The sequence below is a fragment of the Xylocopa sonorina genome, chromosome 8, assembly GCF_050948175.1.
Source record: "Xylocopa sonorina isolate GNS202 chromosome 8, iyXylSono1_principal, whole genome shotgun sequence".
NCBI lineage: Eukaryota > Metazoa > Arthropoda > Insecta > Hymenoptera > Apidae > Xylocopa > Xylocopa sonorina.
The window spans coordinates 8,041,451-8,064,212 of NC_135200.1; the positions used below are offsets into that span (position 1 = coordinate 8,041,451).

At 33.2% G+C, this 22,762-nt stretch overlaps 5 protein-coding genes across 11 annotated transcripts; 2 read left to right on the forward strand and 3 right to left on the reverse strand.

The window, feature by feature from the left end:
* Positions 1 to 9,188: 9,188 nt before the first annotated feature.
* Positions 9,189 to 11,853, reverse strand: Arp5 (Actin-related protein 5). Its single transcript, XM_076899149.1, has 7 exons — positions 11,674 to 11,853; positions 11,264 to 11,578; positions 10,912 to 11,192; positions 10,556 to 10,774; positions 10,184 to 10,485; positions 9,940 to 10,120; positions 9,189 to 9,854 (listed from the first exon to the last, which is right to left on the reverse strand). Exons 1-7 carry the CDS (start codon positions 11,774 to 11,776, stop codon positions 9,231 to 9,233), a joined length of 2,025 nt encoding a protein of 674 aa, XP_076755264.1. The 5' UTR covers positions 11,777 to 11,853; the 3' UTR covers positions 9,189 to 9,230.
* A 1,014-nt stretch (positions 11,854 to 12,867) lies between these two features.
* On the reverse strand, positions 12,868 to 14,808 carry Rad9 (cell cycle checkpoint control protein Rad9). 2 transcript variants are annotated; one of them, XM_076898942.1, is made up of 6 exons: positions 14,694 to 14,808; positions 14,418 to 14,620; positions 14,185 to 14,349; positions 13,946 to 14,102; positions 13,704 to 13,875; positions 12,868 to 13,607 (listed from the first exon to the last, which is right to left on the reverse strand). In XM_076898942.1, exons 1-6 carry the CDS (start codon positions 14,725 to 14,727, stop codon positions 12,884 to 12,886), a joined length of 1,455 nt encoding a protein of 484 aa, XP_076755057.1. In that variant the 5' UTR covers positions 14,728 to 14,808; the 3' UTR covers positions 12,868 to 12,883. The 2 variants fall into 2 exon arrangements, with proteins under 2 accessions (XP_076755057.1, XP_076755058.1); XM_076898943.1 differs by lacking the exon at positions 14,694 to 14,808 and having other exon boundaries at positions 14,435 to 14,553.
* A 310-nt stretch (positions 14,809 to 15,118) lies between these two features.
* Positions 15,119 to 16,745, forward strand: Vps29 (vacuolar protein sorting 29). 2 transcript variants are annotated; one of them, XR_013102123.1, is made up of 5 exons: positions 15,119 to 15,229; positions 15,466 to 15,657; positions 15,755 to 15,990; positions 16,101 to 16,359; positions 16,546 to 16,745. XR_013102123.1 is itself a non-coding variant. In XM_076899423.1 (4 exons), the coding sequence occupies exons 1-4, from the start codon at positions 15,227 to 15,229 to the stop codon at positions 16,216 to 16,218; spliced, it is 549 nt and encodes a 182-aa protein (XP_076755538.1). In that variant the 5' UTR covers positions 15,119 to 15,226; the 3' UTR covers positions 16,219 to 16,432. The 2 variants fall into 2 exon arrangements, 1 of the variants encoding a protein (XP_076755538.1); XM_076899423.1 differs by lacking the exon at positions 16,546 to 16,745 and having other exon boundaries at positions 16,101 to 16,432.
* Positions 16,746 to 17,215: 470 nt separating this feature from the next.
* Cbp (sarcoplasmic calcium-binding protein) lies at positions 17,216 to 19,988 on the forward strand. Of its 2 annotated transcripts, XM_076898749.1 has the most exons (6): positions 17,218 to 17,468; positions 18,043 to 18,156; positions 19,181 to 19,348; positions 19,451 to 19,591; positions 19,677 to 19,757; positions 19,842 to 19,988. In XM_076898749.1, the coding sequence occupies exons 1-6, from the start codon at positions 17,337 to 17,339 to the stop codon at positions 19,986 to 19,988; spliced, it is 783 nt and encodes a 260-aa protein (XP_076754864.1). In that variant the 5' UTR covers positions 17,218 to 17,336. The 2 variants fall into 2 exon arrangements, with proteins under 2 accessions (XP_076754863.1, XP_076754864.1); XM_076898748.1 differs by having other exon boundaries at positions 17,216 to 17,468; positions 19,677 to 19,988.
* Ufd1-like (ubiquitin fusion-degradation 1-like) lies at positions 18,459 to 22,687 on the reverse strand. 4 transcript variants are annotated; one of them, XM_076898746.1, is made up of 6 exons: positions 22,537 to 22,687; positions 22,311 to 22,425; positions 22,078 to 22,232; positions 21,351 to 21,893; positions 20,298 to 20,415; positions 19,811 to 20,004 (listed from the first exon to the last, which is right to left on the reverse strand). In XM_076898746.1, exons 1-5 carry the CDS (start codon positions 22,537 to 22,539, stop codon positions 20,350 to 20,352), a joined length of 882 nt encoding a protein of 293 aa, XP_076754861.1. In that variant the 5' UTR covers positions 22,540 to 22,687; the 3' UTR covers positions 19,811 to 20,004; positions 20,298 to 20,349. The 4 variants fall into 4 exon arrangements, with proteins under 4 accessions (XP_076754860.1, XP_076754861.1, XP_076754859.1 ...); XM_076898747.1 differs by lacking the exon at positions 19,811 to 20,004 and adding an exon at positions 20,935 to 20,978; XM_076898745.1 differs by lacking the exons at positions 19,811 to 20,004; positions 22,537 to 22,687 and adding an exon at positions 18,459 to 18,592 and having other exon boundaries at positions 22,311 to 22,443.
* Positions 22,688 to 22,762: the final 75 nt, after the last annotated feature.

Consider the following 22,762-nt stretch of genomic DNA (forward strand, 5'->3'; position numbering starts at 1 on the left):
AAGAGCAATCGAGCTCTGATTATACTTGAAAACAATTTTCACTTCGCATGATACCGTATAGAATTTAATATTATTAATTTAATCAGCGTCAGACGTGTGTAATTGTCCAATTACAGGGCCCGATCTAATTATGCATTGTTGAGGCACTTAATATGTGTTTGAAAACAGAGCCGGATTTATGGGTACCGTGGTGCGACCAGAGCAGTTAAGGGTTAATTAACGGAAGAAGCGATTTTTGGAAGCTAGAATGGGGGTCAACCACATACACATATACATACACACACGTATACATGTGCTGTCTAGAAATTATATTAATAAATATAGAAAGTATAACAAAAAAAAGAACGAGAATAATATATCAAAATAAAGATTGTATCGGGTTACTATATGACCCGATGTGAATAATTGATATTAAATGTTTTTTAAGTTTTCTGATCAAATTTAAATCCTCTTTTCTATTTTTAATGCGTCTTTTTTGCCGATTTCGATATTATATTCGTATTCTATGCATCGTTCCAGGATTCCATCTGGTATTGCAAAATGTACAACAGTTCATAGCATTGGTTGTGATTGTAATTTAATATTGATGACGGCAGCTTACAATTAAATGTATTGATTTGTATATTTGATTGTTTTACGTGAAAGGAAATGGACGGAATGTGATATGAAACTATTTTAATAAATACCTGTAGTATGCAATATGAAAATATCGTGCAATAGTGTTTTATATAGAACGAGAACGAGTATAAAGAGTTAAACAGAAATTCAGTTTTAATATATAAATAATTTATATATTTATGTTTTATTTAGGACTAGGAGAGACTGTTTAATCTACCATCGCAAGTTTATAATTAATACTTTTAATGCATATTATTAAGAGTCAGAAATTCAATTACGCTATTTATGCACAATAAAATGAACATAATCAGCAGGATATAATTGTACAAATTTTACTACTAACTTCGTTTTATAATACTAACTAAAACGAACGAGTAACAAAATAACAGAATTTTGTTTCCTTTTTGTTTTGAAAAAACAGTATTATCGGAGGAAGAAAATCACGTTGGAATCGGTAACGACGAAAAGAACGATTCAAATCAGTAAATATATTTCGAAACAATCGACGAACTTTTATTTAATTCGCCTCGATTATGAATCACTCGAGTCTCGCCACTTTAACCCTAGCTCGCACCGAATTTCCAAGCATGAAACGAGGAATACAAATTAATGCGACGATACTGCAATCTTTTAACAGCGAAATTACAGAACTTTTTAAAAAAGCAGCTGTATAAAATTTAACATTTTTCACGATTAATACGAAGTTTTACTAGTCACATCGCTAAATGCCAGTATTAACAAAGAACAACGTTCGAACTACAAAGTGATAAATATCGAATATAATGACTTTCGATATCTTTACACGATCTCGTTATACTCATCAGCCTCGATTACATGCTATATCAACTCTAGTCTCTATACAAAAAAGGAAAAGAGAGAAGAAAGAAATAAATACCCAACAAATAAATAATAGGCCCGGGAAATGCACAAAGAAACACTTGGAATACTCGCATGCAATTTGCATACTTCACGTTCTTACAAAACCATTTCGAAACGAAGGAAAATTATTTGTCGCGTCTTTAAAAAATCATGAAACATCGAATACCGAAACAAAAAGATTGCATAATTATCGCATTCCAGCATGGAAGAGCCTCCCCGTTCTCGTATCGTGCCGGTCGATTCGGTGCGAGCTTCCAGAGACTCGAAACAGTTCCCGGTCCAACTTTGAACCCTCTGGGTGCTTTATCGTGCCGGTTGATCGGCTCTACACACTTGTGATACTCCGTTTCGTACAGCCCTGACTCGGACGTTTAATACTCCCGCTCGTCTCCTGGTACGAGCAGCGCGTGATGTAATTAAATCGACTTTCGCGAGTCGACGGGTGTGGGTGGTGGGCGAGGGGCTAGCGAGGGTTGAATTAATCAGCGAAGACCAGAGGGTGAGGGTGAGGGTGAGGGAGGGCTGGTGCATAAGGGCTACGTGAATCGAGGCTGGTACACGAATTTAACCCTCTATAATGGGGAATTTTGTTCGATCATTAGTACGGGGCAAGGAATTACAATTAATTATAGGTTTTTACATCGATCCAAAAATTAGCCGAGCTGTACGATAACTGATGTAAACGTAATACCCCTGGTGCTAGTATAAAATTATAATTCAACTTGCGTCTCGATTTACACGTGGTACTCGCTGCACTTGTTCTTCTTTTACGCGGTTGGATATGAACATTCTTTTAGAGTACTTTTCATTGAAATATTCCTAACGACAGGCAATTTCGAATTAATTCAAAGATTGATCGTGCTTCGACTGTTCCACATTTCTGAACTTTCGTTACTACTATTACTTTTGAAGAAGCACGTGATACGCATATTTTTATAATACACTTTTCACTATTATGATATTTTCGATCGCGCAAGAAAAGAAAGAGTTTCGTGTAAATCGAGAGATCTGTTTGTAGTCATAGGCAAACGATGATGGACAGCTAAACTAAGAATAAAGAATCTAGGGTTACGAGTGCGCGTAATTTGTAAGTCTCGTAGCGTTATAGAGGGTTAAATGAGAACGGAATCGATCTCGATTTCTAATCGTGGTTGGTCTATCTTTTACGATCGCGAGTACGAGAGATCGTCTTGTACCGAAAAGAAACGGACGGAGAAATGAGAAAATAGTCGTGTGGGACGGGAAAGAGGAAAACGAGGCAGAGAGGGTTGAAAGATGATAAAACGATGCTCGCGTCGCTCGACATTGCGCCTGTACCATTTTGCTTCTTTAGCAGAGTACAATGCCATTTATTTTTGTAATACGTTTACGTAGGATAGCGATTATTTTTATAGAGGTTTACCGTGCTACCAGTAAGTCTTGTAGAGGCCTGCGAAGTAAAATAGTGTAGGATTTTTCATAGGAGCCGCGGATTCCACGATACAAGTGTATAACGGGTGGTCTGGGTTTCTAACGTGACGATGAACGAAAGAAAGACACGCACTTCTAGTACTGGCTTTTACTTTTCACGTATTCTTCTCCTGTAACAGTGGTTCTTAACACGCTCCGTGTCGAACTCTAAAAATGGCTCGCATCGCTGCAGGAATTTTGCCAATCTTAAGTAATAAATAATAAATCTCGAGCTTTTGTACCCTGCCTCTCTTTTATACAGGGTATTTGGCTACAAGTGGATCCAAGTGATCAGAATAAGATCAAGTGAAAGTCATAAGTAACAAAATTGCACTCGAGGCTTCATCGTTGAGTATGTAAAGGGGTAATAATTTTTAAGTTTATTTTTCTTGAAAACAAAGTCTCTGAAAACTTACAGAAATCTCGTTGGCTTCTAAAATCAACCCTTAAAATTTCATTGCATTCATCCTCGCCGCCCTGCTATTCCAGCTCTCGAATAATTACATGTTTTAACTTCTAACCAATTAGATGGACGAACAGTACTCTAAGTAGTAATCATGGTCTTCGCGATGTTACATGTCATCGTCAGTATTCATAATGTTAATTTGCTATTATTTCATGTCACGCCTCTTCTTTTTTCTTGATATTAGTTTCGCATATCCTTTTTCCAGTATTTTACAAATAGAAATGTTGCGGTTGTGCTATGTGTAGATTGTAGAAAATTCGACGAGCTTTTAAAATCGCGATGGAGCACGCGTAAGCCCTTTTGTTGGTACCTTAGAGGGAGGTCACGGAGTCGTAGAATCTACGGACTTCGGTTTAAGAACCACTGTTCTATAATATTATATCTGAATATCGAACAATCGGAGCATTGCTTCTTTCGATGCGATGCGATGCAGCAACAAGTAAGCAATCGGTATGTTGCGCTTTTTAGAAAGGGAGGACAGCATAGCAATAAAAAATAAAGCAGAAATAAATAACGAAACGATTCTTTTCGAGAATACGGCGTTCGTGGCCGTCTCGACAATTTTTAGGGCCTCGAATTTTATTCTATTTGGAGTTTTCTCTTTTTTTATACGATCGATTATGGAGAGTTACACAAAGTTTGGGTGGCTGCAGGTTTTTTAACGTAACGAAAATAATTCTGATTTCGGAGAAACAGATTTTCCAAACAAAAAGCTATTCGACCGTGGATCAGTTCTCAGTTCACGAAGAAAACTTCCACGAACGAAACCAATTCTTACGAGATACGAAAACAATTAACTTCTCGACGAAGTTAATGTCTTATGAGATTTTTCACAATTTGAGAAAAGGTGACGAAACATATATTTGAATGTTAACCGGAAATTGTAAATGTATCCCATCGTCATTTTTCCACGCGAATATACATGTCAAATACTCTCTTGCATCAAGAGTCTGGTCACGAACAAGCAATGTAATCATCTACTCCAACAGCTATTAAAACCAATATATACACGGTATACAACTCGACGCCATTGCGATGTATAAATAGTTTACGCAAAGCTATCGAACGCTATAGAAATGTGATATTCGCGAGTGACACTAAAAAAGAAGCAAAAATCTCCGTCGAATAATATTTCAAACGGTATTTCGTTCGAGACGCATATTTTTCTAAACGAAACCGGAAGTCCGCTACTTCTCGCGCGTTTCGACCTACGACGATTCAGATTTCCGTTTCGAACGTCTTCCCCAATCATTGAACGTATTCCACATGTCTTTGTTTACGCGGCAGAATTTAATCGGTCAGAACAGAAATCGAACACGTTCTACTTATCATGTATGCATGAGAAATACACAAAACACACGTATACGTATAGTAGTTGACAAGCCCAAAACTGGCGTAGTCTGCAATAATTTTGGGGATGTTAAGCCAAACGTAGGAGGAGAATTAAAAGGGGAAAATATCGATTAGCTTGATTAGGTCCTACATTTATAGGAGCGTAAGGATTCGTGTCCATTGGGGTGGGTCCAAATTACTTTCTTCTTTACCTTTTTTATTTTCGATTTGGAAGACTAAAATTTTTATTTTATCATCTTAAAAATGGGCTAAAATTTAGAGAATTGAAAATTGTTATTAGTTAAAACTATAAGAAATTTTTAATGCCATTGATTTAATTTAAGTATTAAAAATTTGTTTCGTGTAGAGAAAACTGAAAGTAAACATTATTATTAAGATGATAGAAGACTATTCTTGTGCACCATTTCAAATCGAACAGAACAATATCTTTCTAAGGAGGATAATTTTCTTCTCCTTGTTTCGTGTGTCTTTGACAAACCTAAGTTTGAGGATCGAGCATTCTGAATGTTGAGAAACCATCATGGAATAAAATCAAGCAAAAATGAGAGTTCATTGCTTTTCGAGAACAATTCGTGACAATTTTTATTCTCAAGTGGACACGAACCCAACAATTTTTATTGCTAATATTTTTCCTCAGGTCGAGTCTCGAACGGTGTCTAAAAAGCTTTGATTAAGGAGCGAACGAGAGAGAAAAGCAAGTTCTGAATTGCGTGTCGATGAACTTTTTCAAAAACACAAACTAAGAAAGAAAGAAGGAAAATAACACTCATACACACATACACACACGTACACACAAAAACGGGGGTTGTTTATCGAATTCTCGCGGTGTGTTGTTTCGTGTCGTCCTCGAAAGAGAGGGAGAGAAAGAGAGAGAGAGCAAGATTGAACGATCCGAAGAGAAAGAGAGAGAATTGAATAAAGAAGAAAAAAAGCAAAAAAAAAGTAATTAAGAAAAAGGAAACAGATGATCTATTAATCGAAGGAATAAAAGATTCTGATATGACACGACGATAAAGATAAGATATACCTATATACATACCGTCGATGCGTAGAAAGTACCGTGTCATATAAATATACATATATATATATATAGATATATTATTATACAATACACAAAAAAATAATGCGTGCGTGTATGTGCGTTTATGAATGGGTTCGTATAAGTGAAAAATGTGTATGTCTATCCGCGTGTGTGTGAGATGTTAAATAAGAGGAAAACTGTAGTGGTCCGTTTAAGAAAAGTATGCGGACTGCGGGGAAAATTGTGCTGCACTCGGTTGCAGGGTTATTTTTCTGTGAAAAAGTTGCGACGACTATCGTAGACTAAGTTCCGTTCAGTTTTGAAGTCTACCCTTTTGGACGAAGCATGTAACATAAAAGACTCGGTATTTTATTTAGAAGAAGTGAAATTTAAATGGAAATGAAAAATATTTGTTGGAAACATGTATATATATAAAAGAACACTATCGATTGTCAAGTACATGAAATATAGAGGATTATATTTCAGCGCTCCGTGTATTATCCATCGTGGCTGTCATTATTGCGCTAAAAGCGAAGTGTTGGAACAACTTGTGTTTCCCGTCGTCACTGTTACATAATTTTGAATTAGACAACATTAGACGATTACAAACGACTACCATTATGAAAATGATACCGTCACTTGTACTTGACGATTAACATGTTTAACGAAGTTTGTAGATAAATAAGTCGACTTACGATTTATTTATATTTCATATTCGAGTAAAGAGAAAAATAACGTTGTTCCACGATAGTCGTTGTTTTGGGACGGAGAAACGAATTGTTTTCTAGCCGCAGCACCATTTTCGCCGCGGCCCGTTTTAATCGAAGAGGATAATTTGAAACTACGGATCTAATATAAAGGACAATGAACAAGTAGGTAGGATACGCCGATACATATATGTACCTATAAAACGTAAGACCGAGAGTACGCACTTTTGTAATAGTAGTTTTGAGAGGAAAAAAAAAGAACGAAAAAAGCGATAAATAATAGTAAATGATATGTATATATGATATACAGCGTATATATCGTATATATATTATGTATATAAGTATAAAGAAAACGAAAAAGAAGTTGACGCTTGATACACCATAGTTTTCACCGACATATCCTGGTTAAACACATCCCTCTTTACGTACATACTGCATACTAGTTCTTATTACGACACCGCCGTACGGTAACTACACGAGAGTATAGGATATTTTATGGGCAAAACGAGAGAAACGACGATAATATTAATACCGACGTTATTATTAATTATCACGGATTATTATTGGTTAACACAGTTTTTTATTATTATCGTACGATTACGATTGCGGTTATCGAGAGAATAGATACGTATAAAAGTAACGATGGTACAACTAAGGCAAGTATGTACTGTACATAGCTGTCACTTACCCTCTACCCCACCATGCGACTATATAAATATATAAATATATAAATAAATCTATATATATATATATATATATATATATATATAAAGCCATTATATTGCAGAACATTAATCATTGTTGTACTAATGATTACTTTGAAATACTATTGTCCTCATTATTATTTTATCGCAAACCATTATGATTCTGATTATTATTATTATTATTATGATTATTATTATTGCTACTTTATATAATTACCACAATAAGAACATGTTAAAGTCGCGTGTAATTTTAATAGCGTACGATATTATCATTGGCGAAAGTAGATCCTCACTCTTAGCTAGGGCAGATAGAAAAAACTGTATTCTTACTTTATTCACGGATTGGACTCTACCTCACTTTTATCGTTATTGTCAACGTACGACGACAAAAAGCGTGAGAAAGCGAGGAAAAATGAAATGGTACGGCGAATTATAGGCGTCCGACACATATTCCGCTGTCCGCTAGGCCCGCTGGATGAAAATATTTTCCAATCGGATCTAAGTACCGCTAACTAAATATCATTAACGTTGTTATTGATTAGCAAGAGTTGTTGAAACTGCAGCGACCTCAGCCTGTGATAGTTACAAAGGATATTATTTAAATTAAGAGTTCGCTTGTATTACGTGAAACGTAGAGCATAGATCGGCGATAGTATGCGCGTTGCGATTGCATTTTTTTGTTAGGTGAGGCCCACGTGTCTAGAATGGAGTTCGTTACAATAATTTAATATTCTCGATCGAGGAAAAGAGAAAAATTAACTGATCATTGAAAACTATCCTTCTTGATTTAGTTGTCATAATTATACAATATTTTGAATATCAAAAACAAAAAAAAAGAGTAAGATTAATAAACTAATAAAATTTTATATGAAACAGTTACGAGAAACGAGCTAGACTGTTTTTATAATTTAGCCTTAGAGAACATATAGGACATTTGAGCTTTAAGTACTGAAAAAATAAAAAAATGATCGAATGGCATGTGTTAGCTGAAAAGGATATTATCGTCGATATCAGTAAGATTTTTGAGAATTTCAATTTTGTAATGAGCTCTTTGCTACGTAACGCAATATGGTACTAGTAGATGTCCTAACTTGAAATATTGCTTTCATAATAACTTGCTACGAAAGATCCACGTATATCGGTCTCGTTTCCTTGATGGATTATTGTGAGAATCGATACCTTTTCCTCAATCCGTACATGTGTTATGTAATATACTATTATTTTGTAATTTTATCTGTTAATTGCATGTGATAAAAGGCAACAGAGTAGCCAGTGGGATACGTAAGAGTAGATTACATATGTAACGAGTGTCATCGAGTGCTTTAAGATATATGTAACAAACGCTGTGCGCTTGTGATCTTTTAGATTTACTTTTTCCTTTTTCTGTCCTTAAAGAAAACGAAAAAGCTGATCTACTTGTTTCTTCTCCTTTTCTTACGCGTGCTGCGACATGCGAAAGGCTCGAAACGAACGAGTTTCCGTACGGTATGTTCCTTTATTTGGTGAGACATGCAAGGATCATTTGTAATTAGCTGTAATATATTCACCCGTACGGCTCCGTAATGTTTCTTTCGCTATATGTGTATATTACATTATATTAACTTTATTGTGATGTTAACTTAAGCCATGAACAGAGATGTGGGAGAGTCTCTCGAGGTCGCTGTAGTAAATCCTATCGCTGAGGTGAGGGGATCACTTTCTCAGTTTTTTTAGCTTGCTCGAGGAGCGCCAATAAATAAGCGGATGTCGACTATTCTCGATGAATAAGAAACAAAAAAGTAAAGCCAGAATGTATCCGCATAATTGTCTATGAATGATGAAATGGCGATGATTGGGAACTGTACATTGTGATCAGGAAACAGACTACAATGTAGTTTGTTCGTAACTGAATGAACAAACAGGAACACTTGTGTAATAAAGTAGATATCCATAAGAAAGATCTTTTACACTTTGTTTACCTACCATTATCGAATCAATCGAATTTCGTTTATTTCAACGTAACGTTTAATACAAAAAGATAGTATCTATAAATTTTATTCCATTTCAACGTCAACAACAGCATCCTCTATCACAACCTGCTCCGACGTCACAGGAGCTTGTACCGTAGGAAGTGGATCAGGAGACCGAGTGTAAGTATTACTGGTCGAGTGTTCTTTAAAATATTCACCGCCTTTTTCCTCGTACTCTTTTCTGCTCACTAAAAATTCGGGTAGATTCCCGTTTAAGCCGAAGTCCCTTGCGCCATACCACGCGTCTATACTGGTATTCTTGGCAATGTTTATTTGGAAATTAGAACCGAACGGTCGCATCTCGCGAAGTTCGCGATTCAATCGCTCTAGTAAACCGGGAAATGACGCAGGCCCTCCCGTGAGAAATATATTTCCTACGAGCCGTGATTGTTGCTCGGCCGGATAAAGCTTTAGAACAAATTCAATCGTTTCCGCGATGCCCGCTTCCACAGAACTTATCATGGATGGTTGAAACAGTATCTCCGGTGCTCTGAAACGTTCTACACCCACGTGTAATTGATGAGTCTCCCCGGGGACCATAGGAACGTTCGATCCAGCACCGTCGAATTCTGGATCGTGATGCCGCAATACGTCTTCCAACTCCAAAAGCTTTTCTTGCTCGACTTCCGAGTCTGAATCTCCACCTTCCTATACAGCGGTATAGTAGTTTTTTTACTGTAATTTGGCCTTCAACTTTCAGTTGGGAAAAGACAAAATTAAAATCTGTACGGACCCTGTTTATAACTTTATAAACATCCCAATCTTCGTCCCTCATACCAAAGTCGTCGTCACGTTTCTCCTTTCTTGCTAACTGGCTTATTATACGCATTCTTTCTTGCGCGGCAGCTGTTCTACGCTTTGCCATGTCTTGTCTACGTTGCCTCTTTGCCATTCGTCTTTCTAATATTTCTTGCCTACCAGTAAAAACATCATTTAATGTTACTATAAGAGTGAGGAGAAGAAAAATGTTCCACTACCTCTTCTTTCGTACACCAGCAATCCATTCGTCAAAATCTTGTTGATCCTTAGGCTGCAAGCTAGATTTGATCTTTGGCTTCTGTTCCTCCATCGCTATATTTTCTTCCTGCGAATTGGCCGCTACTATTTTTTGTCTGGTTCTCTCTACTTTAGCTTGAAGATTATTAATCATTTTTATTAAATCTGCTACATTCGCGAGGGAATAAGTTTTTAGTGCTTGGTCGAATTCATCCGTTTCACCCTCTTCCAATAAATCCTGAACAGCTAATAACTGATTTAATTGTTCTTCATCCTCTGCTAACTATAAATAACAATTAATTCATTCCATCGAATACATAATCTCTTTCTTTCCAGAACTACCCAATACCAACCCTTTCTTCCCTTTTCCTTGCATTAATTTCCATTAATCTTCTAGCTAATTCGCGTTTCCTTTCTTTTTGTTGTTCTACCGTTAATCCAGGCGCATTTGCGGGTGCAACATAAGGTAGCTGGACCCTTAACACGTTCATGTCGTAATAATCTGGATCTGCCCATTTAGAAATTTCTTCTTGGTAATTTAGTGCTATCATTGAATGCTCATGTATTAATTCCTATTATGAGAGAGCAGACAAATAAGTTCTTTACATTGTTACTATGGGTACAAAGTGAGGGAAGTACAGACTGTAGATGTTTATCCAAGTTCATAGTTTTACATAAACATTCTTAGTTACAGCCTAGTAGTGCGTACCTCTGCTCGGCTAGGTGTAATTGCATTCACATGAACTGGATATTTAAGTTGTAGCAACCTATGCATATAAGACGTAATGTGATATCCACCAACATTGATTCTTCTGGAATTCATTGGATCAGCTTTACCATCTAATATAGGTATTATATGCGTGGTATGGTATCCGATACTAATTATTAAACCATCCGGTGGACAATTATTATGCTGATAAGAAAATAAACAGTCGACTCCATAAGATATCGCAGGTACATTGTAACATTCGAATAAAAGTTCAGCCATCACTGTAACAAACGGATACATGATGAGTCTCGACTTTAATGCTCGAGTTAACCTCAAATATTTTTATATTTACAATTCCGTGAGTAATTAGGATTCAGAAATGCTTCTGTTAAAATAATCGGATGGTTCACTGCGCCTTCTGTATCTATTCCCATATGAGCAAAGGTATAATCAAATATCTGTTCCTGTGCCTCGAAATGTGTGACCACATTTCGATCGAACTGTGTTTTTAGTTGGAATCTAACTGCTTCGATGTTAGCTATGTCGTTTCCAACTTGTGGCTCGCCATCCTTTTTGCCACGCTCTTTTCGTGGCTTTGCAATCAGATTTTTAAATATCAATTGAGGCTCTTTCTCTGTAGCCCAACCGACTCTACAGTTATACGATCCTGAAAATGATTCGCCACTTTTTGTTACAATTATAATACATCCTGTCATTTAATTAATTTATACTCGTAATTGTTTTTTATACTTTATTCCTCACCATTATCGATAACAAGCGGCGTGGCTTCAGATTTTACTCTGTCTGGATAAGTATGAATAATATCAGGTACTGCTTTTACGTCTTTTAGTTCGAGAACTTCCATTTTATACAATGGTGCTATTTATATTAAGTTTTCGAATAGGAAGAACACAGCACGAAGAATATTTGTGTTCAACGTTGCTGTCATGTAATCTACTGCCGAGCAACAAATAGCTGATAAACTACTAACGCCATCTCTGCGATTAGTACTGAAACTAATGCTCGACTAGTTTCAGCGTTTTTCCAAGAGATGACGCTAGTAGTTCTCAGTATGTGGAGGTCGTTGACTACAATATTTTCTTCTAATTAACTTTCACGTTGGATTGCTTTTATATAACAATTTTATTTAACAGCAACAAGACTTTAACAAATAAGGTAAACTGAAGTAGAAGCTTAGAAATATGAATCTAGATTTTGGCAAAGGACAATTGTGATGTGTACTCTTTGATGGCGCAGAAATAAGTGAATAATTAATTTGAAAGACGTCGCAAACGGGAGTCTCTTTTTTTATAGATGGCGTGAATTAATTTTGAAACAATTTCCTAACGAAGATGTACCTTCCGAGGAGCGGAAGTAAATGGCTGTGAATGTGTCTGCTGATATGAGGAAGTCGGTAACGTCGGTAACGCCACATACTGGTGACAAGTAGCGCCATCTCTGTGAGAAGTGCTGAAACTACTCGACATTTAGTTCGGCCGTGCCTAAAGAGATGGCGCTACTGTCGATCAGTAGTTTTGTTTTCGCTGTCGGTAATGATGTGCGTCTGTTTAATTTAAATATTAACGTAGATTTAAAGGACAATACTGCAATGAATGAAAAACTATAAAAAGATATATTAAGATTAATTAAATATTAGCGTAGGTTTAAGAGACAAAACTTCAATGAATAAGAAATTATACAAAAATATATTAAGATTAATAAATATAATAGGATACAAGAAACTTCTGTACTTTACAGAAATTAATATTTAACAATTTTATAAAATATAGAGCTAACTAGCTTATACTTTTTACATACTTATCTATCAAATATTTGCATTATTCATAAATATACATCACGTACCCACATTTCATATTAACCGAAACAGAACTAATTACAAATGAATCTATAGAATACAAATTTATAGAATCACTTAATCGAAGCATAGATATTAAAATGTGGAAGGATATTTTTATTCGTTGCATGACTCATCCGAATCTTCAGCCAAAATTACATCATATCCAGGCAATGTTCTCGGATCGAATGTTGATTGAAAACATTTTTGAAATATAAAACGCGCTTTTTTACTTGGTGGAGGTGGCGTACTGGGTATCTTGTCTTCTGATACATCACATTTATCATTATCCAAACTCTTCCGTTTATCAGTTCCATCATTACTAAATTTTCTTTTCGTTATTGTAGAAAATACAGTGTTGACTAACTGTTTTCCACTTATAGGTGTTTTATTAAATTTAGAAATTATATTAGAACTAGATGAACTTTGAGAACGTTGAAATTCTTCTTGAGTATTTCGTTCTACAGGCAGATAACTTATTTCATTTGCCTCTTGATTACCTCTTGTTGGTGTATTAACCATATTTACTGATAAATTAGCTTGCACCCTAGTGTTATCTCGTTCTCTCTCTTTATTTTCCTCCATAAAACATGAATGCATTCCTTGAAGAGTAGCACTTGCTAATGTACTATTAGATTTATTAGTTGACTTGTTCTGTGTTCTACTTGTAGATTTATTATTGGCTTTTTTAGAAACACGTTTGTTTCCTGTTACTCTTTTCGCAGACTTTGCTTGATTACTAACTGATGTTGCTTCTGATTGGCTCTCAACATCAGAACTTAATGTTGACAACACTAAATTTACTTCGAAAGCTGGATTTTTTAAGGCAAATATAACTGGTCTGAAAATTATTGATATAGATACTATATACATATTTTATATATTATAATATACATCTAAATTAATCTAGTGACTCAAATGTATATTCAATTTTTACCTTCCTGCTCCTTCAAAATATATGTTGACCGACAAACCTAACATTTCTGCAAAACTTAAAATAGACTTAAATTCCTTCATACAAAATGTAATCGATGTTTCATTACCAATTTCATATCGATCAAATTCTCCTTTGCCAAAAGCAAGTTGTGTACGCGTTGTATTTGACAAACCTGATAGAATTTTTTGCTTCAGTTTAGAAAGCAACTGATTTCATTTTATTATTATGTTATTCAAACTAACCTGAGGTATCATCAACGTAATTTCTTAATAGAAGCTTCTGCACTGAAGCTTCAAGCGTTATCTCGATTAAATTTTGATGAAAATTTTGCAGAGCGTCTCCCAGCACTCGTGCTTGACATAAAAGTTTAACCAATGCGCATTCTTTGTTATACGCAGTCTATACAAAGAGAGGAAAAGCCATAGAAAGTAATAGAAAGCAAAAAACGAGCATAAAGTATTAAAGATGTGCGAATTCTTACCTGTATTATTTCACAATCTAATATGGGTATTAAATAAGTTTTATTAATACTGTTTTTATATTTTAAAATGAACAAAATTTCAGCCGCGTCCGATTCCAATCTAATGTGACATGTTTCCACTTGTTTCTCTATTAAATTTATTGCTTTAAATACAGTCATTGCACTCTGGGAAATGAAAAGTGAACGCGTTAAGATCCTAGATACTATACAAAAGTATAATAACATCTTATTACCCTCATTGAAATTTTACATTTCAATGCATCGTTATCTTGAAGATCGCCATAAACGTAATACGAAAAGTAATTCTCAAAAAATGTGAAATCAGCGTACGCTGAATTTGCCATATTAACTGTACGAAATGATATGAAATTTTTCTGTGGCTCTATATACATTTCATCCCCAATTTTTGCCAACGCGTGTATAGCCTTCGCTAAAACTGATCAATTTTTCATTTTTGTAAAATATTTAAAAAACGTAAACAGAATATAACCTAAATAAAATAAACATACTTTTGACATTTGCTCCCGGTATAACACACTTCATGCTGAATTCTTTTCGTTAAACTATTTCTCACTAATTAAATATGAAGTATAAAAAGTTTAGTTTAATAAACTGAGAAAATTAACAAAACGAATTCATACAATAACTTAAAACATAATACATCAGGCTACGAATTTTCAGTGGTAACTTATATCTTTCATCCTATATCGTTCAGCTTCCTGCATTCGAAATTTAAATAATTAAATAAGTAGTAATAATCATAAATCCTCGCTTCACAGAAATGATCTATGTTGTGTGTCGATATAAACTGTAAACAAAATGAGACAGTTTATATTTTAGCGCATTGTAAGAATAATCGACAATTAACACGATCTCGAAACTCGAAGATCGAAAGCTAATCTGTCAAACACACACTTTCGACTTTCCTGACTGTTGTTTGACATTTGACTAGGTTTTGTATTTGACCGTCAACAAATGCAATAAAATATACATTTACACTGAAAAATAACAGAGAAGTTGTAAAACTACTATTAAGTCCGTCATGGTGGGTAGATGAACTCAAACATTAGTAGCAAAAATGAAATTATTTTCACCATGGATCTCTCGACTCTTATGACTTAACCTAGCGAAAGATTATTAATATTTTTTTTATTATTATAATTTTCAGTAACAAAAATTTGAAATATACACCTGTAATCTGTAGACTTTCTTACACAATTTACAATTATATTTTTGCGTTTATTGAGAAATAAAACTTAAATTCTAATTGAATATTTGTAGCTTGTTTTAGTATTGGGAGATTTGCACATACCACACAGGTGTAGTAGTCTTCCAAGTAAATTTAAGAAATTATTAGTGCCTGGTCGCATACAGCATATCTTGTGTACAGGTAACCTTTGTACAAAAGAATCGTATGATTATTTGAAAACGTTAGCCAGCGATGTACACGTTGTTAGAGGAGATTTTGACGAGGTATCTTCCGATAAATACTGTTATTTGTTGCAACCTTATATTATTAAAATTATTAGGAAGTTCGTTCGTATTTAATTATTTCCTTATGTATTTATAGAATCTAAATTATCCAGAGCAGAAAGTTGTCACTGTTGGTCAATTTAGAATAGGACTATCCCATGGACACCAAGTGGTACCTTGGGGAGATCCAGAGTCATTAGCTTTAATTCAAAGACAATTAGATGTCGATATCTTAATATCGGGTCACACACATAAATTTGAGGCGTATGAGCATGAGAACAAATTTTATATCAATCCTGGTTCAGCAACTGGTGCATACAATCCTCTTGATACGTAAGTTTTTTAAATGTTACGTAGTATATTTATAAATATTTTATTTATGTTATTACATAGTTCATTTTAAATAATTCATACGTTTGTATAAACATTTATATATTATATAGATCAGTTATACCATCTTTTGTACTAATGGATATTCAAAGTTCAACTGTTGTAACTTATGTATATCAACTTGTTGGTGATGAAGTAAAAGTTGAAAGAATCGAGTACAAAAAGAATTAAATTATACAAAATGATTAAAAAAAATAAGATACATATACGCAATGTATGTTATCTGATGTTATATCTGTTTCATAAACATAAGACAACACACTCATCTATGCATCGATGCTATGCATAATTTTAAATGCATCAAAAATAACAGTTAAGCATTTATATAAAAATTTAAATTGTATAATACATATAATGTAAATAAAATAAAATTATTAAATGTAAATTATACGTTACATATTCTTTAATAATTGATGTAATTTACGATCGCAAATGCGATCTGTATTATCAGTTAAATTTCTTTTTTAATTTTACATTTATTTTCCATGTTACTTCCAGGTAAAATTTACTTTCATTAGCCACATAGATCGCACCATGTCTCCCGTCACGTACGCACATTTGCGTACATTTAAATGTGCACATGTATACATTAACTTGACCTAATTTTGTGATTCACTAAAATTTCTTCGTACATATATTTACATCTGATTTAGCATGCCGTTTGTTTATCAGTCGAATTAAGTACACATAATTTTCTCGCGCTACGACTTTCGTTATTTAATTTTATACATCAATTTAAATGCTATTTCAAAATTATATCTTTTTAATTTTAAACCTAAATATATATATTCTCTCATTTGTATAAAATGTAGAGTACAAATCTTGTATGAATTCATATTTTTGGATATAAAACAATCGTATGTTTTCAATTATGATTAACTTATATCTTGTTTTTTGTTTTATATATATATATGAATTGTGCGCGAAAAAGACCTATTACATATAATATTTATAAATCACAGAAAGTTAATAGTATTAGATAAATTCTTTTGTATACATCTCATTTGAACAAATTTCATTTGTATACATCTATCAATGTGTTACGCTTACGCGATATTATCTGTGAAAAGAAGGGAACGTGCATCAACGCTCGTAAGTAATCAGAAAGAAGTGAAGAAAAAAAAGGAACGAAACACCATTGCGCATGCGCAAAGACGAAAGAGGGGCATTTGTGACCGACCCATCAAAAGGGGCCCACTATGTAGCCCTGCAGTTAGTATTGAATCTCAAGCGACTTTAAGTGGAATTAGTAACTTCGTTGAGAGAAGCAATCTGTAGCTTAAATAGAAATGGCAACATTATTACGAACTGGTTTGAGATTTATGATTTCTAACAAGTTTTTGGAAAGTAAAGCTATTTCAGCCTTACAGTGTGAAATACCAGGGAAACAGAATATTCTTCAGTCAACATCCAATTTACGGGTAAGTTGCCCTTCATATCACAAATATATACATAAACGTACAATTGTTTCATTGATTATTACATTTAAAATATCGCAACTGTAATCAACGCGTAAAATTATAAACTTTTCATTATTAAAACAGAAAACGTAAAGAGATGCTACCGAATATTTTAACTTTGCTCAGTGTTTACATTCAACGTTTCAGTTTCCGTAGAAGGAAGACTAAAAATAATTTTATTCAGTTCAATAATTAACATTTCTTAGTTTTCTGTTCAACTAAATCCTAATATTATTGTTTCGTTAACTTCGTGATTATTTATTTAGTTGTCTCTATTACTATTTGTAGGATTATTCCGCTTTACTTCTCTTTGTGACTCTCTGAATATACAAATCTTTACAGTTGAATTTATTCCTTAAACTTTTCAATTTAAGTCCTATACCTTGTACCTATTGTTGGGATTTCACATCGCATCCGAAGTTCGTTGAACCGACATGATCCGATACGGATTGTATTTAAGATGTCAACGCGATCACGTCGTAACGTAATTTACTATTAGTAAAATACGGTAATAAACTCAATACTTTATTTTCAGTACTATAATATTCCTCAGCGTCTGTACAGTAAAAGAAGAGTACATCAAACTAGGATTTCAACCTCAGTAAATGAAGAAGAAAGCGATAGCGACTCAGATGGCGAACAAGAGAGGGTAAGACCACTTATTGGGAGCAAGACTCTCAACAGTAGAACTCCATTTATTCGAACCTGTTGGAAGGCAACATGGTTCAGATAAATGGATCGTTTCCGACATAAGAGTCTACTATTATACGATCCTCCCTTTCGCTACTGTTTGACTATTGGCACAGTTCAATTAATATTCGTGTATATAATTTGATTTCTATTTTTGGCCAGCACATTATGTACATACAAACTTTTTTCTTATCGTTCTACAAATCATTTGTTTCGGTATCCGAACGTATATAGGGCAACGAGACCAGACGTACAAGCGATTTAAGCCGCGTGGCCCGCATTCAAATAATATGAATCCAGTAGTGTGTTCAGTGACAAAATTATTTTTGATAGACTTATCTTTACTGTAGCCCCATCTTTTACGATAATTTTAATATGTTTTTTTGTCAACTAATCTAAAAAAAGTAAGACAAGAATGTAAAATAAAATTGCGTTTGAGGACAGTTTTATATTCAAAAAAACTAAAAGTTAGACGAATATACGTGCTCTAATATGTATATGAAAGAGTAGAAATTCAGAATGATACGTATCGATAATCCTATGTGGCTGCGTGCGGACACTACTGTCGCACTTATCGTTATATCACTGTCCTCGCTTAACATATGTCCAAAAGTACTTTTCTTGGAAACGAAGCCTCAAACATAATTCTTTTTATTTTATTTTGGCTTCCCGAGTCATGCCTTTCGTATATGACCACCGCTATTTCACTCTGTACAACTGTAGCTTTAATTATACAATATTCAATAGCTAACTGTTTGTAAATACTTTATAAGATAAATTATCCTCAGCATTTCAATCAGAATACATATCTAATTAATTAAATTAATGCACAATTTTATATATTATTCTCAGCTTACTAAAACTTATTATAATATTATTAAAATTTAATAATTTATCGTTCCTTCGTTAAATTCATATTTCATGTTTAGTACACTTATTTTTTTAATCAATTTAAATAAGAAAATATGAATTTGCATCAACAGGGGCAATCAGCTTTTTGGAGAAGAAAAATGCGAACGCTGCACAGTCATCTAGATGTTAATAAAGACGGAGTTATTAGTTACGATGATTTTATGCTACTTGGAGAACGATTTTCCGACTTGGGGCACTTAACGCCGGAAGCTAAAAATGAATTTAAAAAAGTATTAAACGTAAGTCGGTTTCTTTTATGAAAACGAAATACTGCATAATTCCTAAATATATATAAAATGAGAAAATACGCGTTACATTCGTTAATGTATTTGTTTATGCAGGAAATGTGGGAAGAACAGTGGGGAGAAATTAGTCCGTATAATCTCATTTGCGTCGAAAAATATCTGGAAGAAATGCAACATGTTCTTAATGACTCTTCATTAAAGAAAAAATGTCATCATTTTTTGCCATTTTTATTCAAAGTAAGTTTGTAAAAGTTTGTTTGTATATAAATCAATACATATAAAAAAAGGTTCATTAAAAATATTATTAAATATAAAATTGTAGGCAGTGGACAAGGACCGAAGTGGTGAAATTTCTGTACAAGAATTTCAGTTATTCTTCAAATGTTTAGGTCTTACACATGATGTAAGTAAAATACTTTTTTCTATCATGGTAATAAAAAACAGAACTCAAATAAGTGAATTAACTAAATTAAAATATTTATTGCAGGACGCAGTTATTTCCTTCAGTCATATTGATACTAATGACGACGGTAAAATTAGTTTTGACGAATTTATAACACTGGGCCGTGAATTTTTCTTAACAGAAGATCCAAGAAAACCAAGTAAATATTTCTGGGGTCCATTAATAGATTAAATTTCGTATTTGGACCCTGTAATTTGTGATAGTAAAATATTGTATGTTAATTACAATATTCGTAACGATAACTTTCGTGTACCTTACTTATTAAAATAGTTTAAGTTATAGGATATAAGTTTTTATACAATCTATTAAAAAAACTTTGATTATTCTAGAATAAATATAACAAACGTCTTATATTCAATAAAAAAGACTTGCTTTAAATGATAATATTTGTAAGTGTTGTAAAGGTTGAAGAACATGTATAAGACATTTTTTTGTTAAAAAATACAACAGTTTTTTTTAATTACAAATATAAATACTCACTTTTAGCAATATATGTAATTGTATGAAAATAAATAGATGACTAATTATTCAATTACTTTGGCTTTCTAAGTGAAAAACCTTCACCAGTGAATGCTTTAAATTCATCTGGATCTTTTTCCTACAAAAATATGTCTGTGTAAAGATTAAGTATATAATGTAATATCATTACCTTAGAACTATATTGTTCTAACTCAATTTTTTATTGTCACTCTAAGTGAATTGTAATTCAATATATATTATTTCCCCTTCTATGAATCATATACTAATAAATTCGGTTTAAGAGCAACTCGTGATTATTTTGCTTTTAGATGACCAGATACCCTTAAACTGTTTTCCTTACCTTATTTCGGTATCATGATAAAATAACACTAACTATTAACGCGTGATACGATGCACGTCTAATGATGGGCTTGAAATTGATCGAATCGTTTTAAAATTACATTATAAATTTCGGAACTATTTGAAAAAATTCAAATTTTTCAATACAAATACGTACATACATATTCAAAACTATTTGAAATGTTCCAAAGCCCATCACTATACTTAATATATTGAATAAAACGTTTGCATCTCTGTAAAAATTGTTGCTTTATATACATACTGATATTTATTTCAAAAAAACAGTGGAGTTACTTACTCTTGATAATGTTCTAACTCCATATTAGGCTACATAGCAATAAACTGGAATTAAATAAATTATAGTTTATTTCATTTTAATTCTGAAAATTTTAGTATTCAAATTAGCACCTCTTTATTAATTACACACTACTATATTAACATTAAAATAATATTCAAATTATGTAATAATATTTTAGTAAAAAGTGAATCGATATATTTTATCTATTACAATTAGAAAAATTCAGAAAAGCAAAATGCCATCGGAGTTAGAACAATATGATTTTAGCTGCTATGACAAACAACATTTTTAACAAAAATGCACTGCAGCAATGCAGAAATAAAAGAGTTAGAACATATATATTAATGATAATACTAATTTTAAAAAATAAAATTAAAACAATTTGATTCTAAGGCATATATTAAATAAAATCTTACCTCCTTATTATTAACAGGTTTAGTAATTCGTAAAAATGTAAGAGTTCCTACTTTGTAATCATAATCTGGTATTCCTCTAATATAAGCTGGTTTACTCGCAGCCATTTCTGGTTTTGCAAAGTCCCTGCGTTTTTTGCCATTCAATCTGTTGCCTTCTCCCTTAAATGGTACAAAGCCAGATGGTGCTGGCATTAAGTCTGCAGGATTTACTACGTTTTCATCTTTTTTAACTTCTTTTTCTACATATCCCAATGGTGGAGCAAATTCAACATTCATATCACATTCTATAATAGTAACTGCAGGACCAGGTCTTGTCTCCAGAACACACATTTCGTATATTCTTTGATTATATTTTATGGCGATAATATCACCTGTTGTAAGACAAGCAAAATTTCTTAATCCATTTTCTAAAACAGCTTTTGGGTTTGTGATATCGAGGAAGTCTTCAGACTGTGGTTGAAAGCGTGAAAATGTTGCAACTGGCAAAGTTACACTTTCAACATTTATCAGATCTCCTTCTTGTAATAAAAGATTGTACATCATCTGTAATTGTGTTATAACAAATGTATATCGAATTATGCTTTATATAAATTTAAAGTTCAAAACATTAATTTATTGTAAAACTTGAGAACTATATGAAAATTGGCTAAGTAGTAGAAGATTAATTTAAGCAAAAGTATTAACATTGAAACAATACACATGAATACAATTTAAAATTCAAACCTACCCAACAGGGTAAGTAAACTCGTCCTTCATCTGCAACAAATTCCAGAACACCGCAATGAGTAATTCTATTGGTTTTTTCATTACTTAATCTAAATAACATAGGAAATCTAATGTTCAATCTTGTTAAATGTTCTAAAGCCGATGGTGGCATAATTACTGGAAAAAGATATAGAATAAATTATCCTCTGTTCGTTGAATGAATAGATTATGAGAAATTTGATGAGACACGCATACTTTTTCCTCCACGTTCTACATCACACCTATATGTACCCGGTAACATTGATACAGAAAAGCATCTATAATGATTGTTGAAAGGCCTTACAATCTCCGGAAACATGTTAAACCCAAACTGAAAATGAAAAGTCATTGTAACTTCAAAGACAACATAACCTCACTTTACAAAATAAACTGTCACGAAGCATATGCCGTGATTATTTTTCATCTTCAGAATTGTTTTTACCATATTCACGTATTTGCTGTGCAACACTTCTTCAATGACTTATAAATAATAGAATTTTTTAAAAATCCACTACTATGTCGTACGCATATGTATACACAAAAAGCAGACGACTTGTACAGATCAGATGTTCGCGTAACGCGTTTGTGTGAATTTTCAATACACATATTCGACACACGTAAATCATAGTTATATGTATATACATTATATGAAAAACTTGTAGTTAATA

Bases quoted from the DNA above. Each gene is read 5' to 3' on its own strand.
- Vps29 (XM_076899423.1), top strand. The intron at 15,658-15,754 runs GTATCTTCCGAT...ATGTATTTATAG, and splicing joins TTAGAGGAGATTTTGACGAG to AATCTAAATTATCCAGAGCA. The intron at 15,991-16,100 runs GTAAGTTTTTTA...TATATTATATAG, and splicing joins GCATACAATCCTCTTGATAC to ATCAGTTATACCATCTTTTG.
- Ufd1-like (XM_076898745.1), bottom strand. From the start codon at position 22,443: ATGACTTTTCATTTTCAGTTTGGGTTTAACATGTTTCCGGAGATTGTA. The intron at 21,894-22,077 runs GTAGGTTTGAAT...ACACAATTACAG, and splicing joins GAGTTTACTTACCCTGTTGG to ATGATGTACAATCTTTTATT. The intron at 20,416-21,350 runs GTAAGATTTTAT...ATATTTTTGTAG, and splicing joins AACCTGTTAATAATAAGGAG to GAAAAAGATCCAGATGAATT.
- Cbp (XM_076898748.1), top strand. From the start codon at position 17,337: ATGGCAACATTATTACGAACTGGTTTGAGATTTATGATTTCTAACAAG. The intron at 17,469-18,042 runs GTAAGTTGCCCT...CTTTATTTTCAG, and splicing joins AGTCAACATCCAATTTACGG to TACTATAATATTCCTCAGCG. The intron at 19,349-19,450 runs GTAAGTCGGTTT...TTGTTTATGCAG, and splicing joins AATTTAAAAAAGTATTAAAC to GAAATGTGGGAAGAACAGTG.
- Arp5 (XM_076899149.1), bottom strand. From the start codon at position 11,776: ATGGAAGTTCTCGAACTAAAAGACGTAAAAGCAGTACCTGATATTATT. The intron at 11,579-11,673 runs GTGAGGAATAAA...AATCATTTTCAG, and splicing joins GCCGCTTGTTATCGATAATG to GATCGTATAACTGTAGAGTC. The intron at 9,855-9,939 runs GTCCGTACAGAT...ACCGCTGTATAG, and splicing joins TTTATAAAGTTATAAACAGG to GAAGGTGGAGATTCAGACTC.
- Rad9 (XM_076898942.1), bottom strand. From the start codon at position 14,727: ATGAAGTGTGTTATACCGGGAGCAAATGTCAAAA. The intron at 13,876-13,945 runs GTTAGTTTGAAT...AAATTCTATCAG, and splicing joins TTACGTTGATGATACCTCAG to GTTTGTCAAATACAACGCGT. The intron at 13,608-13,703 runs GTAAAAATTGAA...AATAATTTTCAG, and splicing joins TATTTTGAAGGAGCAGGAAG to ACCAGTTATATTTGCCTTAA.